The sequence below is a fragment of the Pseudonaja textilis genome, chromosome 6, assembly GCF_049901715.1.
Source record: "Pseudonaja textilis isolate UNSWEBS1 chromosome 6, rPseTex1.2, whole genome shotgun sequence".
Taxonomy (NCBI): Eukaryota; Metazoa; Chordata; class Lepidosauria; order Squamata; family Elapidae; genus Pseudonaja; species Pseudonaja textilis.
In genome coordinates this window covers 60,484,841-60,499,019 of record NC_141995.1, presented here as the reverse complement: position 1 = coordinate 60,499,019, position 14,179 = coordinate 60,484,841, and the positions used below count along the sequence as shown (strand labels likewise).

At 37.0% G+C, this 14,179-nt stretch overlaps 1 protein-coding gene across 5 annotated transcripts in view; it reads left to right on the top strand.

Annotated features, from left to right (window-relative positions):
• The window catches only part of RAPGEF2 (Rap guanine nucleotide exchange factor 2), a 139,165-nt gene that overhangs the window by 77,172 nt on the left and 47,814 nt on the right, over positions 1 to 14,179 (top strand). Inside the window, exon 1 of one of the 5 annotated variants that reach the window (XM_087936684.1) lies at positions 300 to 416. The exons of the other annotated variants lie outside the window; for them this stretch is intronic. Coding sequence (XP_087792810.1) covers positions 357 to 416 — 60 coding nt within the window. The 5' untranslated portion in view covers positions 300 to 356. Of the gene's footprint in view, positions 1 to 299; positions 417 to 14,179 lie in introns of those variants that run through there. 5 annotated transcript variants of the gene reach the window in all.

Sequence of the window (14,179 nt, the reverse complement as noted above, 5' to 3'; positions counted from 1 at the left end):
TGTGCAGTCAGCCATTTTAGCTCCCCCCCCTTCCTTTTTTCCCTCCTTTTTGGACTCAGGGAATGCTCCTGCTTCTTGTAGAAGAATACTGGATATGTCTGGCGTGGCTGGGGACTTTACCTCTGTGCATGCTTAAGATATAAAGTGTTACAAATATGGAGGCAAATGCTGTTTGGATTATATTTTTGTACTCCCAGTGTGAGAGATTTTGTGAATGATACTTTGAGCTCTTGGCTTGTTCCCCCCCTCTCCCCCCTGTCTTTTCGTTATTTAATTTATTGCAGTAGAGGTTGATTGCTATTCATGATAAATTAGTATATCATGTGCAAATTAACTTCGGCATATGTTTGTTCATTATGAAACCTCTTGCAATCCCAGCTAACCATGGAGTTATGGGCCAGCAGGAGAAATATTCAGTAAGTATAGCAAATTCTGCTTATTTTTAAAGGGGTTTTCTACATTTAATTTTACATTGTATCTGCCTGTATTATGCTCTTTTTACTTTTGTGGAAATAATGGTGAATCATTGCAGTAGGACCAGCTTGAATTTAATTTTTTATTTGTAGTTAAAATATTTAAGTTGCATGCTTCTAAATAAAGAAGTTTGTAATATTAACTTTATGTAGGCTATACTTAAGTTGAACTTCAGATCATATTTCTTTTAAAGTTAAAATTACTTCAGGATGCACAGTGAAGTGGAATAATTCTCTTAATTCATTGTGTATACATAATAAATCTGCTTTTCCTGTGTGTGGCAAATCTTGTTTGTTAAAAATTGGAATTATTTAATATTTACAAGCAATACATGCTAGTTCTTTTAATTGATCCCATGAGTCAACTATGCTTATATCATTTAGTAATCTCATAGGTAGATACTGTTTCTTGTATGTAAAGATTGCATTTATAAGAAGAAGAGAAAAAAATTAAGTGTTACTCTTGAAATTTAAGTGTTACTCTTGAATGCCAAAAATTTAAGGCCAAAATCCAGAAAACTATAGGTGTGCCCAACAGAACTCCCTATTTTTTTCCTTTGAATGGCAGCCCCTTACGCAGCATTGATCAAATTGCCTCAGAAATTCCCCGGAGGTTTCAAAGCAGTTTGCCATGCTATGTAAAAGACTGGTGTTTGAAAAATAGAGGTCAGAAATTCCTCTGGGCAGAGCCAATTCATTTCATGGCTGCCTGAATAATGGCCTTTATTTATCATTTAAACTTTACAGGACGCTAAAATGTGTGAAAATATATAGTAATTAGCATTACAATATATGCTTGTGATTATGCAGTAAACTATTTTTTTAAAAAAAAAAATGCTTTGTGCAAGTATGACATTTATGAATATCCTACATCCTTAAACAGTTTGCCATATCCCTGCTGAAGCGATATAAGGCCTGAGGAGTAGTAGGAAGTTTTCCTTGGAATGAAATGCACTAATCTTCAATAACATATGGATAGAAGTCATACTTGATGCATGAAAGAGGAAAACAAATAGATGTTGAAAGAATTTTAAAGCTAAAACTGAAATCAGAATGTATCAGATGGCTGTTAGTATTTTTAAACTTAGTGACTTTCAAATTGCAAAATAATATTGTGTTACTGAATTATAATTAAGATACTATTTAGATTCTTTAAATATCTTCGGTAATACATTACATTCTACAGTCTTTATATGTGTTTTTCCTTTCTGAATCACTGCTGATTGTAACATTTTAAATAAGGTTGAAGCTTCCAAAGGAGAGTACTTACTTCCATCTCCTTCTTTATAGCAAAATATTGATGTGACAACAGTAACCATTACCCTAGCGCGCGTTTTCATTCCATTTGGCATGTCTAAAACCCCTAATTTCTCATGCTAAGAACTGACTCAACGATGGGATGCTTAAGTGACATAGAAACAAAATATTCAAGTTTTATATTGAAATAATATGAAATGGGGTGGTGGTGGACAGAAGGAGAACTTGTCCATTGATTGTCATCTTAACATAGGAAGGCATTACTTAGACTTTTGGATAGCCCGGAATAGTAGGAGGAGTGGAAAGGATGTCTAAACGTTGACTTTCAAGATTACCAATCAGGTGGCTTCAGGAGATTTTTATAGATTAGGCTTGCCTCCTCCATTCTTACTTTTCATCAGAGAAACTCACTTTGTAGAAGAAAAGGCTAGGGAGTGCTTCAAGATTCAGTTCCGACACAGTAGGAGACGCATGGAGAGCATGACTTGCGTCGTTCTTTCCAACCCCTTTATCAGCCCTAGCCATTTCCTTGTGTATATGTGGATGAGAAAGCAAAGGATGGATATATATGCTCGGCTTTGTGTCACATGAACAGGAGGCAGGGGAAATCTGCCTAGAGCAGTCACAAGCATTCGTTTTTTTAAAAAAAATTCTTTTTAATTGGTTTTTAAAAACAAACATAAACAAACAAAACATAAAAACATCAAGCTATCTTCCATAGGTATATATACAGTATGCCGGTTGGTTTACCAATTGTTTTGTGCTTCCATTTCGTAGTCTTCAATTACAGTTACATTACATATAATCTCATATTGTCAATCAAAAATTAAATACCTTAGTATCGTTATTAATCAATCATTTGACTATACTTTTATTCATTCATGCTTTACAGGATAGCCATAATTTACTTAATTTATTTTATAAGAGTTCATATTATCACCCCAAATCTATCCTAAAATCATTTTGTAGTTATAATAAGAAAGAAGTACATCTTTATATGTTATTTTCTAAAAATCTACATATTTCATTACTGTACTTTGTTGTCTAACCATTGATAGAAAAGATCCCAAATTTTATAAAATTGTCTGTCCTCTTGTTCTCTAATTTCAAATGTCAATCTACTCATTTCAGCACATTCCAATATTTTCTTAATGATTTCCTCCTGTGATGGTATTTTTCCAGTTTTTAGTAAATACAATCCTAGCCGCTGTTAATACATTTACAATCAGGTATTTCAAGTCTTTACTATATATTTCAGGTAAAATTCCCAATAAAAATATCTCTGGTTTCAAGTCTATATGTTTTTTCATCATTTTTTCCAACCACGTGTAGATTTTAGTCTAGTATTTTTTAGCATCCGCACAAGTCCACCACATACGGTAATATGAGCCAGGTGTCTGATGACATTTCCAACATTTTTCGGATTTATTCTTGAACATTCTTGCTCTTCTTGTCAGGGGAAAATGCCACCTGTAAAGCATCTTATACAAATTTTCTTTATATGCTGTTGACATTGTCATTTTATAATTTTGAGACCACAGTTTTTGCCATTTCTCTAGATCAATCCCATATCCAAAATTCTTACCCCCAAGCAATCATAGTTTCTTTAACTTGTTCTTCTTCTAGTTTAATTTCTAATAGATATCCATACAATTTTTTAATCACCTTTTCATCAGTACCTGTCAGAATCTTATCTAAGCCAGTCAGTTTATCATAGAAACCTTCTGTGTTAGAATCTTCACAGTCACAAGCATTCTGAGTCACTTCCCACCTGCCTCCCCCATAAGGATGAATTAGTGGGGTTTTTTTTGCAAGCTTTTTCTCCACAGCTTTGATTTAATCTGTTTTGGAAGGTGATCTTTCTTTTATTGACTTCTCCCCCTTTAGAGCAATTTTTTTTTGTTTTGTTTCAGATTTTATTCAATTATGCTGAAAGAGTCCTGATCCTCGTTACATAATTTCTTACCAATATTCTTTTAGTGAAAAGAATAAAAATTGCTTCCAATTACATAGAAGCAAAGTATAGTCTTCAATTCTTTAACGCAACTTCATTTTTCCTGGAATTGCATGGCTGCCTGCTGGTTCATATTAGAAAAAAATATTGCTGCTTTAAAGAGTAGCAAACAAATACTACATTTGCTTCTTTGTGTATTATAAAATGGCTTTCCATCAATACCTCTGCACAGATATACAGTAGTAAAATATTTTACACTATGTGTCTTTTCATGGTAATGTGAAAAACAAAGCAAAGTTGTATAGAGATGGACTTGTTTAGTGACCATGATTGGAACTGGCAATTTGGTCCCTAAGTGAAACTGATTGTGGTTATGATCTCACTTCAGCTTTTGTTTGCTTTGCAGACCTTTGAAAGTTGTAAATGTGAGAATTAGTCACAAAGTTACTTTTTCATTATTATTGCAATGTGAACAGTCACTGAATAATGAGGCAGTCACTAAGTGAGGACTGCATGTAGTGCTGATCACAGTTGAAGAGAACCAAGTAAAATATGAAAGACCTGAAGAAGAAGGGTGAGTGTGTGTGTGTGTGTGTGTGTGTGTGTGTGTGAGAGAGAGAGAGAGAGAGAATGCTCTCCTGAATTTCGTTTCATCTGTTTATGAAGTAATATGTACCAATTATTTCTTCTCAATGGTATTCTGATTTTGAAACTCCACGGGAAGGAGATGCGATGCTTGTCTTACAGTGTTTTAAAACATGACCACATTTTTATTGATATAATCATCTACAGAATAGTTGCTAGGTTCCTTTCTAAGCTGATTTTTTTAGTCAATTCTATTTTGTATCAGTTGCATTCTCCTTTGTTTGTTTTATGACATTATCTACAATTGATGGTCATTTGTTTCTTTAAAAAGCAAAAGTTGATGCAAATCTTACATACAAACAATCTATTATATAAAATACTACCGTGTTTCTCAGAAAATAAGGCTGGGCCTTTTTTTTTTTAAACCCCCCCCCCCAAATGGTTAGGCTATCTTTTTGAGGGTGCCTTAATTCCCCCCACGAGCCTCACCTGGCCACTGGGCTGCTTCTTTAATGGCTGAAAGGAGTACCCCACATGCAGCTTCACTTAGCCTAGGAATCCAACCTTAAGTCCTTCTCTTGTCCCAGGAATGCATCTGGTACTATTTATTTTTTTTGCAGGAAAATAGTAATGCCAAAGTTTCCCAACTCCTTGGCATGTTTTAGTCTACCGATGCCCCACAGCCCTGTTTCTCCTCCGGATCACCAGCCCACTTTCCCCAGCAAGGGCGCCACAAAATGCACCACTTCGGTCGGGCGACCCGAGGGCTCTTGCACAGGAAAGATGGGCCGTACCAAGAGGCAGATGCCTCCGCTTTCCCATCTGCGCAAAGGGCACCAGCTCCCACTTCCCCCACTACATCCCCGGCAAGAGTGTGGGAGCTGACCTTAAAACGGACTCCTTCCATGACCCCTCGGGCAGCAGGGCTCAGCAAAGACACCTCCAGCAGGACCGCAAAGGAGTGAGCCGCCCAGCCTGCTGCAGGCCTGCCACCCTTTGACCAACGCTCTGCTCTGGGCACTTGCCCCGCTCGGCCTGGCTTCCAGCGCCACCGCTGGCCGCTCTTACTTTATGCGGCGGCGTCTCCTGCTGGCCACACCTTGCAGGCTGAAAGCGCGTAGCCCCCACTTGGGAGCTGCTGAGCTGCACTTTCGGCCTGCAAGGAGTGGCCAGCAGGAGGAGGTGCCGCCACGTAAGATATGCGCAGCCCAGTGGTGCCCAAGCAGGGGCTGTGCACTTTCGTTCTGCAAGGCACGGGCCAGCAGGAGGAGGCTAGGCTGCTGCTGCGTTCGCTCGTGCCCAGAGTGGAGTGTTGGTCAAAGGGTGTCTCGCTCCTCTGCGGTCCCGCCGGAGGCGTCTCTGCCAAGCCCTGTTCTGGCTGCCCAAGGGGACGCGGATGATGTCCGTTTTAAGGTCAGCTCCTGCGCCCTTGCTGGGGCTGTAGCGGGGGAGCGGGGAGCTGGTGCCCTTTGCGCAGATGGGAAAGTGGAGGCAGCCGCCTCTTGGTGCGGCCCATCTCTCTTGCGCAAGAGCCCCTGGGCCACCCAACCAAAGTGACACATTTTGTGGCGTCCCTGCCAGGAAAAGTGGGATGATGATCCGGAGGAGAAACAGGGCTGTGGGGCATCGGTAGACTAAAACGTGCCAAGGAGTTGGGAGACTTCGGCGTTAAGATTTTCCTGCAAAAAAATAAATAGTACCAGATGCGTTCCTAGGACAAGGAGGACTGAAGGCTGGATTCCTAGGCTAAGCGAGGCTGCGCGTGGAATGAGTTCGGCAAGTTTTCTCCCCCTCTCCCCCCTTTCCCCCTATGTCTCTTCACCTCGTGTTAAATAGGCCCCAATTTTGGGGGCAGGGCTTAATTTCACTGCATGTGTACAAAGCAGTGCCGGCCGTCCTATTGGGGAGGGGGCGTATTGTTGGAGAAACATGGTATTTAATAATTTAAAGTTCAATTTCAACCTTTTTCTTTCCATCTGTTAATATTGTCTTCTCTTTGATTTTCTCAGTGCCCATTCTTATAGGTAAGATATTATTTTTGTTGGACTAGTTTGAGCATTTTACGGACTTATGAAGCCATAATTTGCCAAATTGATTTATTAATAAGGAATTCGTTCTATAACAGTCAAACTTGTTTTGATCTTTTTTGCATCATTTCAGTAGGGTTCTTGATAGTTGAACTCCCACAATCTTCTGTATGAGTTGATCATTGCTAGGTGCTTCTTCGTCATTAATTGATAAGATTTATTAATTATTTATATCATGAGTTGAGGCACTAGGGATTACATCAAGAAAATTGTAACTATTTTCACATTATTGAATTCAATTCACTCACAATTTAGTCCTTGGATTTAAAAACATCAAAATACTGCTGTTGTAATTTGGGAGAATACATGGATATCAAGCTGAAAAAAATGTGTATTTTACTTTTTCATCTAAAACCTGAATGCCTCTTGGCTTTCTCATCAGTATGTTTGTACAAAGAAAGAGAAGAAAACATAATCCTAGTTTATGTCAGTAGTTTTGAGTTAGAGGAAGATATTTTGATTGATGAATTGTATAGTTGCATGAATATAGTATATATTTAAATATATGCATATTTATCTATAGTATACATTAATTTAGAGTCCCTAACCTTTTTGGCACCAGGGACTGGAAGGCAATTTTTTGTGGTAGACATTTTTTTCCACAGACTGGGTGGGGAGATGGTTTTGAATGCTACCTAGAATCCTGCACATGCGCAGATGAAGCTTTGCTCACTTGTGTGGCCTAACAGGCTGTGTATAGTACTGGTCTGCAGTCTGGGAATTGGGGACCCTGAATTGATACATACATGAATACTTGCTTGAACGCAGAGAATGATTGAAAGGGAGAGCTACTTTTCCATCTCATAATTGCACAGACAAGAACACCGTCTCTTGGTATACAAAGCTCTTTCCTCATAAAAATGTGAAGATTTAGAATGAGACTTCAAATAAAAGAACAATATTTTATATCATAATATTCCAGTTCATTTTAATACAATTTGTGAAGCTGAAGTGTTTTTACAATTCACTTTGGAATATGTGGTTTCAAAAGGACCTAAGGAAAATAATCATTCATTCATTCATTCATTCATTCATTCATTCATTCATTCATTCATTCATTCGGCATATTGTGTTGTAAAATAAATTGTGTGTTGTTTTAAATATTATTTACATTTTATTCTTTCTGGATTTTTGAAATTCTTGCTATTATTATTTGTGCTTTAAAGCCCATGTGAGTCTTCTTCCAGTAAATCTTCATCTGTATTTTGTTGGGATTATAATACATTATTGTTATTTAAAGAATTGATGTAATTAATGAAAAGTATAGGTCAAAAAGCACAAGCTCTGAATATGTGGATTTAGTTGAAAAGTTTGTTGTCGGATGATAAACTGGTCATCCTTTTGCACCTTTTGCCCTTCATTGTTTTCAAAAGAAGCAACCACTGAGTCATTTCTACAGGTTCTACTGTGCTTTTGTTTTTAATAGCAAGCTTTATGTTACGATATTAGCAGGCTGACTGCTACAGACGGTGAAATTCATTCCTACCTTCTCTGAAGGTAGGAAAACTAGCTTGCCACCTAGAACTGTACTTAGCAGCCCAGATTCTGTTAACGTTAAGATGATGCTGGGTTTTGAATAGAATAGAATAGAATTCATTATTCTCCATGTGTGATTGGACACACAAGGAATTTGTCGTGGTGCATAGTCTCTCGGTGCACATTAAAAAATAGATACATTCGTCAAGAATCATAAGGTACATTATTTAATAATAGTCATAGAGTACAATAAGCAATCAAATCATACTAAGAAACAGTCAATAAAAATCATTAGGATACAAGGTTACAGTCATACAGTCATAAGTGGGAGGAGATGGGTGAAAGGAAGGATGGGAGAATTAACAGTAATAGTAGTGCAGACTTTGTAAATAGTTTGACAGCGTTGAGGGTATTACTTGTTTAGCAGAATGATGGCGTTTGGGAAAAAAACTGTTCTTGTGTCTAGTTGTTCTGGTGTGCAGTGCTCTATAGCATCGTTTTGAGGGAAGGGGTTGAAACAGCATATATAAATATTTTCACAGCCCTCTTTTTGACTCGTGCAGTGTACAGGTCCTCAATTGAAGGCAGATTGGTAGAAATTGGTTTTTCTGCGGTCCTAATTACTCTGAAGTCTGTGTCTGTCTTGTTGGGTTGCAGAACCAAACCAGACACTTAAGGCAGTGAACAAGAGAGTAAAGACAGTGAAAAAAAAATCTGTTAGATGAATAGCCTGGACTTTGCTCCTTCCAGCAATCTGTATAGCAGCACCGTCAGGCTGAGAGTAGCTCAGTTAATCCACCCCACAGTATGGGTTTATATATTATTGACTTTAGTTCTCCCCTAATGTAAATATTTACTAGACAGTAGATCATCTACTGTGCCCAATTGTAAAAATCATAGTAATGCCTGACGGTATTATAACCCATTTGGGATGCTGCGTCATATCCTTTATGAAATTATTTTTGAAAACTATTCAGATATCTCAGAATTTAGAATGAAGACGGTTGACTGATGTGAGCATCATATAGCATATGATTACCCTATTTCAACAGTTTCAGTGTCTGTATGTTAATAAATTCAAGTTTGAGGTCAGGTTGCTTGATAATTGTCTTCCTCACACATTTTAACTTATTGAGACAAGTATTTTTTTTCAGTCCCATTCTGCATAAATATTTGACAATAGAAGTATTTTTCAGAGACAATTCCATGATACGTGAACTTTCTATTTGGAAATCTAGTTGAGTGCCATTTCTGCTGCCATTTTCTTTTGGTCAAGTCTATTTTTTACCCCTTTCCCTTCTTTTCCCTTGTCTTCCTTCTTTGAGCACCCACTCACTTATTCCCTGAAAGCTCTTTGAAGACTTTCTTTCTTTTGAAAAACTGTCAACGTTGGTGTCAAGTTGGCTTTTAAATGGAGCTTTTGAACTTGTCTTATTTCCTGAAGCCAGTTCTGACCTGAATACAGGTTCTAATTGATTGGTTCTAAGAGCTTATTTTCTTAGGTTTTTGAGAAACAAAATCAGCAGATGCCACACTGAGAAAAGAGATTATGGAAGTTTATAAGCGTTCCAAATGCATATTAGTTGAGAGTGGAAATCTTGTTCAGTTATTTAAGGAAGATTTCAGCCTCTCGGTGTCTCACTGAGCCTTCCAGAAGGTGGAAGCATTTAACCTCTTTTATGTACGGTAAGATAGATATCAGACACATTCCTTGTACCATTGAGGATATCTGTAAGCAGAGACTAGTCATTTGAACCCTAATCCTCATCACCATCTTACAGATGGTTAGAAAAACGTACTATTCCTAGAAAGCAAGTTATTATCTGTGGCCTGGCTGAGCTGGAGCAGACATTTTAGAGCCTCTGCCTGCTCAGATCCCTGGAGCTAAGGGGCTGTGCTGCTTTCCTTTTTTCCTACTTCTATTTGTATAAGGCAGAGAAAATGGAAACTTTCTTGGCCGATGTTGGAAGAATAAAAATATTGGGGCTTGTGGATTTTATTAACTCCTGCTTTTCTCTAAATTTCAACATTGCTTCCATAAGTCAACAAAACCAATCTGATAATATTCTGGGAATGTTGTAATTTTTGATATCACCTCTGTGGGCGCTAACTCTGTCATACATCAATAATGGGGTAATTTAATATAATGTATGTGCAATGTAACAGCATTCTATGCGCCTTTGGCGCTTAGTCATACTGGCCACATGACCACAGAGAAATCTTCAGACAGCACTGGCTCTTTGGCATTGTAACAGAGATGGGCACCGCCCCCTAGAGTTGGAAATGACTAGCATGTATGTGTGAGGTAAACAGATAACAGATAATCAGAGTTGGAAGGGACCTTGTCGAACCCCGCCCAAGCGGGAGACCCTACACCATTTTTGACAAATGGCAGTCCAATCTCTTCTTGAAGGTCTCAAGTGATGAAGCTCCCTGAACTTCCGGGGACAACTTCTGTTCCATTGGTTGATTGTTCTCACTGTCAGAAAGTTTCTCCTTATTTCCAGGTTGAATCTCTCCTTGTTCAGTTTCCATCCATTATTCCTTGTCTGGCCTACAGGCGCTTTAGAAAATAGCTTGACCCCTTCCTCCTCCCTGTGGCAGCCCCTCAAATATTGGAAGATCGCTATCCTGTCTCCCCTGGTCCTTCTCTTCACTAGACTAGCCAAGCCCAGTTCCTGCAACCGTTCGTTGTATGTTTTAGCCTCCAGTCCCCTAATCATCCTGGTTGCTCTTCTCGGTACTTTTTCTAGAGTCTCAACATCTTTTTGATAATGTGGTGACCAAAACTGGATGCAGTACTCTAGGTGTGGTCTTACTAAGGCTTTATAGAGTGATATTAGTACTTCCCTTGATCTTGACTGTATCCGTCTGTTAATACAATTTAGGATTGCATTAGCTTTTCTGGCTGCTGCTGCACACTGCTGACTCATATTTAGCTGGTTGTCCACTAAGACTCCGGGGGAACTTTTATCTTTACTTTATGTACAATTTAGTGTGCTCTCTCTCCTCTTCCCCCTTCCATTGCATCTTAAACATTTCAAGCATTTCTCATGTATAAAGTTCTTTTGAAATATATTGCTATCTTCAAGACACATAAAGGAAATGGATTGCAGCTTGTGTATGGCTGGCATGATACAGCTTTCTTTTTTTTTTAAACAAATTTTATTCAGTTTTTCACATTAAAAACAAAAATCTCTTTTTAGTGGACAACATATTTCCAGGTCATCACCTTTACATACAAATATGACAGCAATTATACATTCATATATGCATACTTAATTCTATTATTACCTTTTCCATGCCAAATTTTCAGGAAGGAGAGAAACAAACACATTAATTCTAGCCTCTTTCATTAATCTCAATTGAAACATCTTTTTGTCTCATTTCAATTATTTCAAATATAATCCTTTAATATTTACTTTAAAAATAAAGATAAACAATATGTGTTTGCCTAATAATAATAATAATAATAATAATAATAATAGTTACCAATGTCTCTCCTTGCTTTTAATAGTCTATATTAACTTGTTAATTTTGTTGGTTCTTTAGTCTGTCATATTCCCTTTCCATTACACATTCTTTTTATAAATTCTAGATTAATACAAATTTTAACACTAAAAATATGAGATAATTACTACAGGAAAGAGGCGAATCACTTTGCTTTGTGTTAGAAAAAATGGAAATGGCGATTGAAGAACAAGAAGAAAGAGCTTCAGAGGAGGAGGAGTCGACTCAGGGAGAAGGCATTTTAAATAGACAATTAACACAAAGAACACTACAAAGAAGTGGGGAAAGAAGGAAGGTTGAAAAGTTGAAATTTAAGAAGGCAATCAAAAGGGGGAATACCTGTGAAGTCAGGAAAGGCAGAAAGACCCAGCAGAAAAGGGGAAAAGAAGATATTAAGAAAGAGTGGGATATAAACTGGAATAAGAAAAGATATGGGGGAAAGAGGGGGAGGAGAAGCAGTAGGAAACGTGCATGAAATAAATAGTAAAATGTTGAAAAATTGTTTTTTCAGAGATAATGGTTGATGAATTAAAAAGGGGATTCTGCAGGGTGACAAGGGGTAATAAGAATATTTCTGCAATTAAAAATATTTAGAAAATAGGGTAATATAGATACTGATAACTCTTATTAAAAATCAAGCGGGGAAAATATGCTGTGGAATCCAAGTGAAAAGACGTAATGATTATTATTGTAACTTCTTAAAAATAATGATTTATTGGGAATCAAGATGAGGGAATAAAGGTATATTTTAATCATTGAGGTGTCACACTCAAAACAGTAAAAGGGGGGAAACCTAGATTTGTTTGTTTTTGTTTTTTTAGCATTATACAGCTTTCTGTCACTAGATCATCCTCCTCATATTCTGATAGGCCCCAATCTAGAATTTCTTCACCACAGAGATTCAGTCTTCTCCTTTAATTGTGGGATTCAGTTAAGATCTGGTTATTCCATCATTCGCAGGAGGACTGATTGATGTGATTGAAAATATGAGTTTAACATACAACTTCTTCCTCCCTGCGTCATTTTTGATATTGTAATTGGGTTATCTTATGGGTGAGTTTATTATTTTTGGAGGGTGCATGGGTTGATTATGTTTCTGATTATTAGCCAATCAGATTATTTAGAAATCAGCAACAGAGTAATTAAATAAATTCAAGATGTTAGTGCCATATATGTCTTGGACTTTTGAATTTGTGGCATCATCCCCTCCAGCTAGAATCTGCCTACTTTACCCAGTCCACCAGGAGAGAATGATTTGAATTATTGGATTCTCAGTGGCAACCCCTTCAGTTTGTTGTCTAAAGTTAGGTTGCTCTTTTGTCGTTTATAAAGTTGATTAAAAAGCAATCCTTTTCCATAGGAGATTCAATAAGGGAGATTTTACTGAGAACAGGTACAGATTTTGTTTTAAAGTTTTAATGCTGAATTAATGTATGAATTTTTTTAATGTGTAGCTATTGTAAGCTGTCTAGAATCATTCAAATGACTGGCATACAAATATTTGCAGTGAATAATCTATTTGGAAACTAAATTTTATGATTTATATTTTATATTTTTGGAGATTATTGCGACGGATAAAACTAGTTATCTGACTATTATCTGACTATAATCTCTGTTAAACAATTACTAAAAGTTTAGGAAATTATTTATATAAACATTGTGCTTACTATATTGTTTTAGTTTTAATGGTTGCCCATTGCCCATTAGATATTATATTATGCTATGCTATGCAATGCTATTATATATTATGTTATGTTACATTAAATTTATTGTTCTATACTAATACTATACCATACCATACCATACCATACCATACCATACCATACCATACCATACCATACCATACCATACATTATGGGCTGTGGGTTGAAGCATTTTAGCCAACGAATGCTGGTTGGTAGAACCCAGGAGGTGGTTCCTTTCTACCATAGCACTGTGGAATATTCTCTATCCCAAGAGTAGGATAGTCCTGATCCTGCTAGCATTTTTTAAGGCCCTGAAGTTCTGTTTAAGTGTGGGAAGGGTCCTGTCACCTGGCTAACAGCGACTGTTGTGGTATTTTCCTTAGCTGAAAGTATTTTATTTTTTATATTTATATTGGGAATTGTTTTTAATTTATTTTAAAACTGTTCATCATCCATAGTCTCTCGACAGGGGACCATACAAGTTGAAAAATAAATAAATAAGTAAAGTCAGAATTTGTTTTGTAACTAGTGATTGAAATGATAAAGCAGTATATGCAACTGTATGTAAGAAATCCTCCTCCTCCCGGATAATTGTTAAAAATGTCATATTTATTGGTGATTCTGGAAGTTGTTGTATCAATATACAATATATTTCTGGTGGCCATTAGATTAATATACAGTAAATTATATGAAAATGAACCATTTATTTAAAATAGCATTCCAATGTTACTTAATTGGATTTTATCCTATTTGGGTTTGTTTCTTTTTAATGTCCATAAATTCATTGTCTATTATATCTATAAATATCATTGTTCTGTAATCAGGTGTATTGACTCTTACCCTTTTAATCGACTGAATCAGATAACTAAAATTTTATCTCAGTGGGTCAGGCTCACTTAGCGACCATTTTGCTTAACAAAGGAGCTGCCAATCCCAATTGTGATTGCTCAGTGAGGACTATCTTTACAGATTTTGTCAAAAGAGATGGAAGGAAAGGAGAGCAATAGAGATTGCTTATGCTGATACAGGTACACATAGGACAGATTATACTGTATTTTTCGCACTATAAGATGCACCTGATCATACGGCGCGCCTAGGTTTAGAGGAGGAAAACAAGAAAAAAAAATATATCAGGCAGAGCCTGAGAGGACC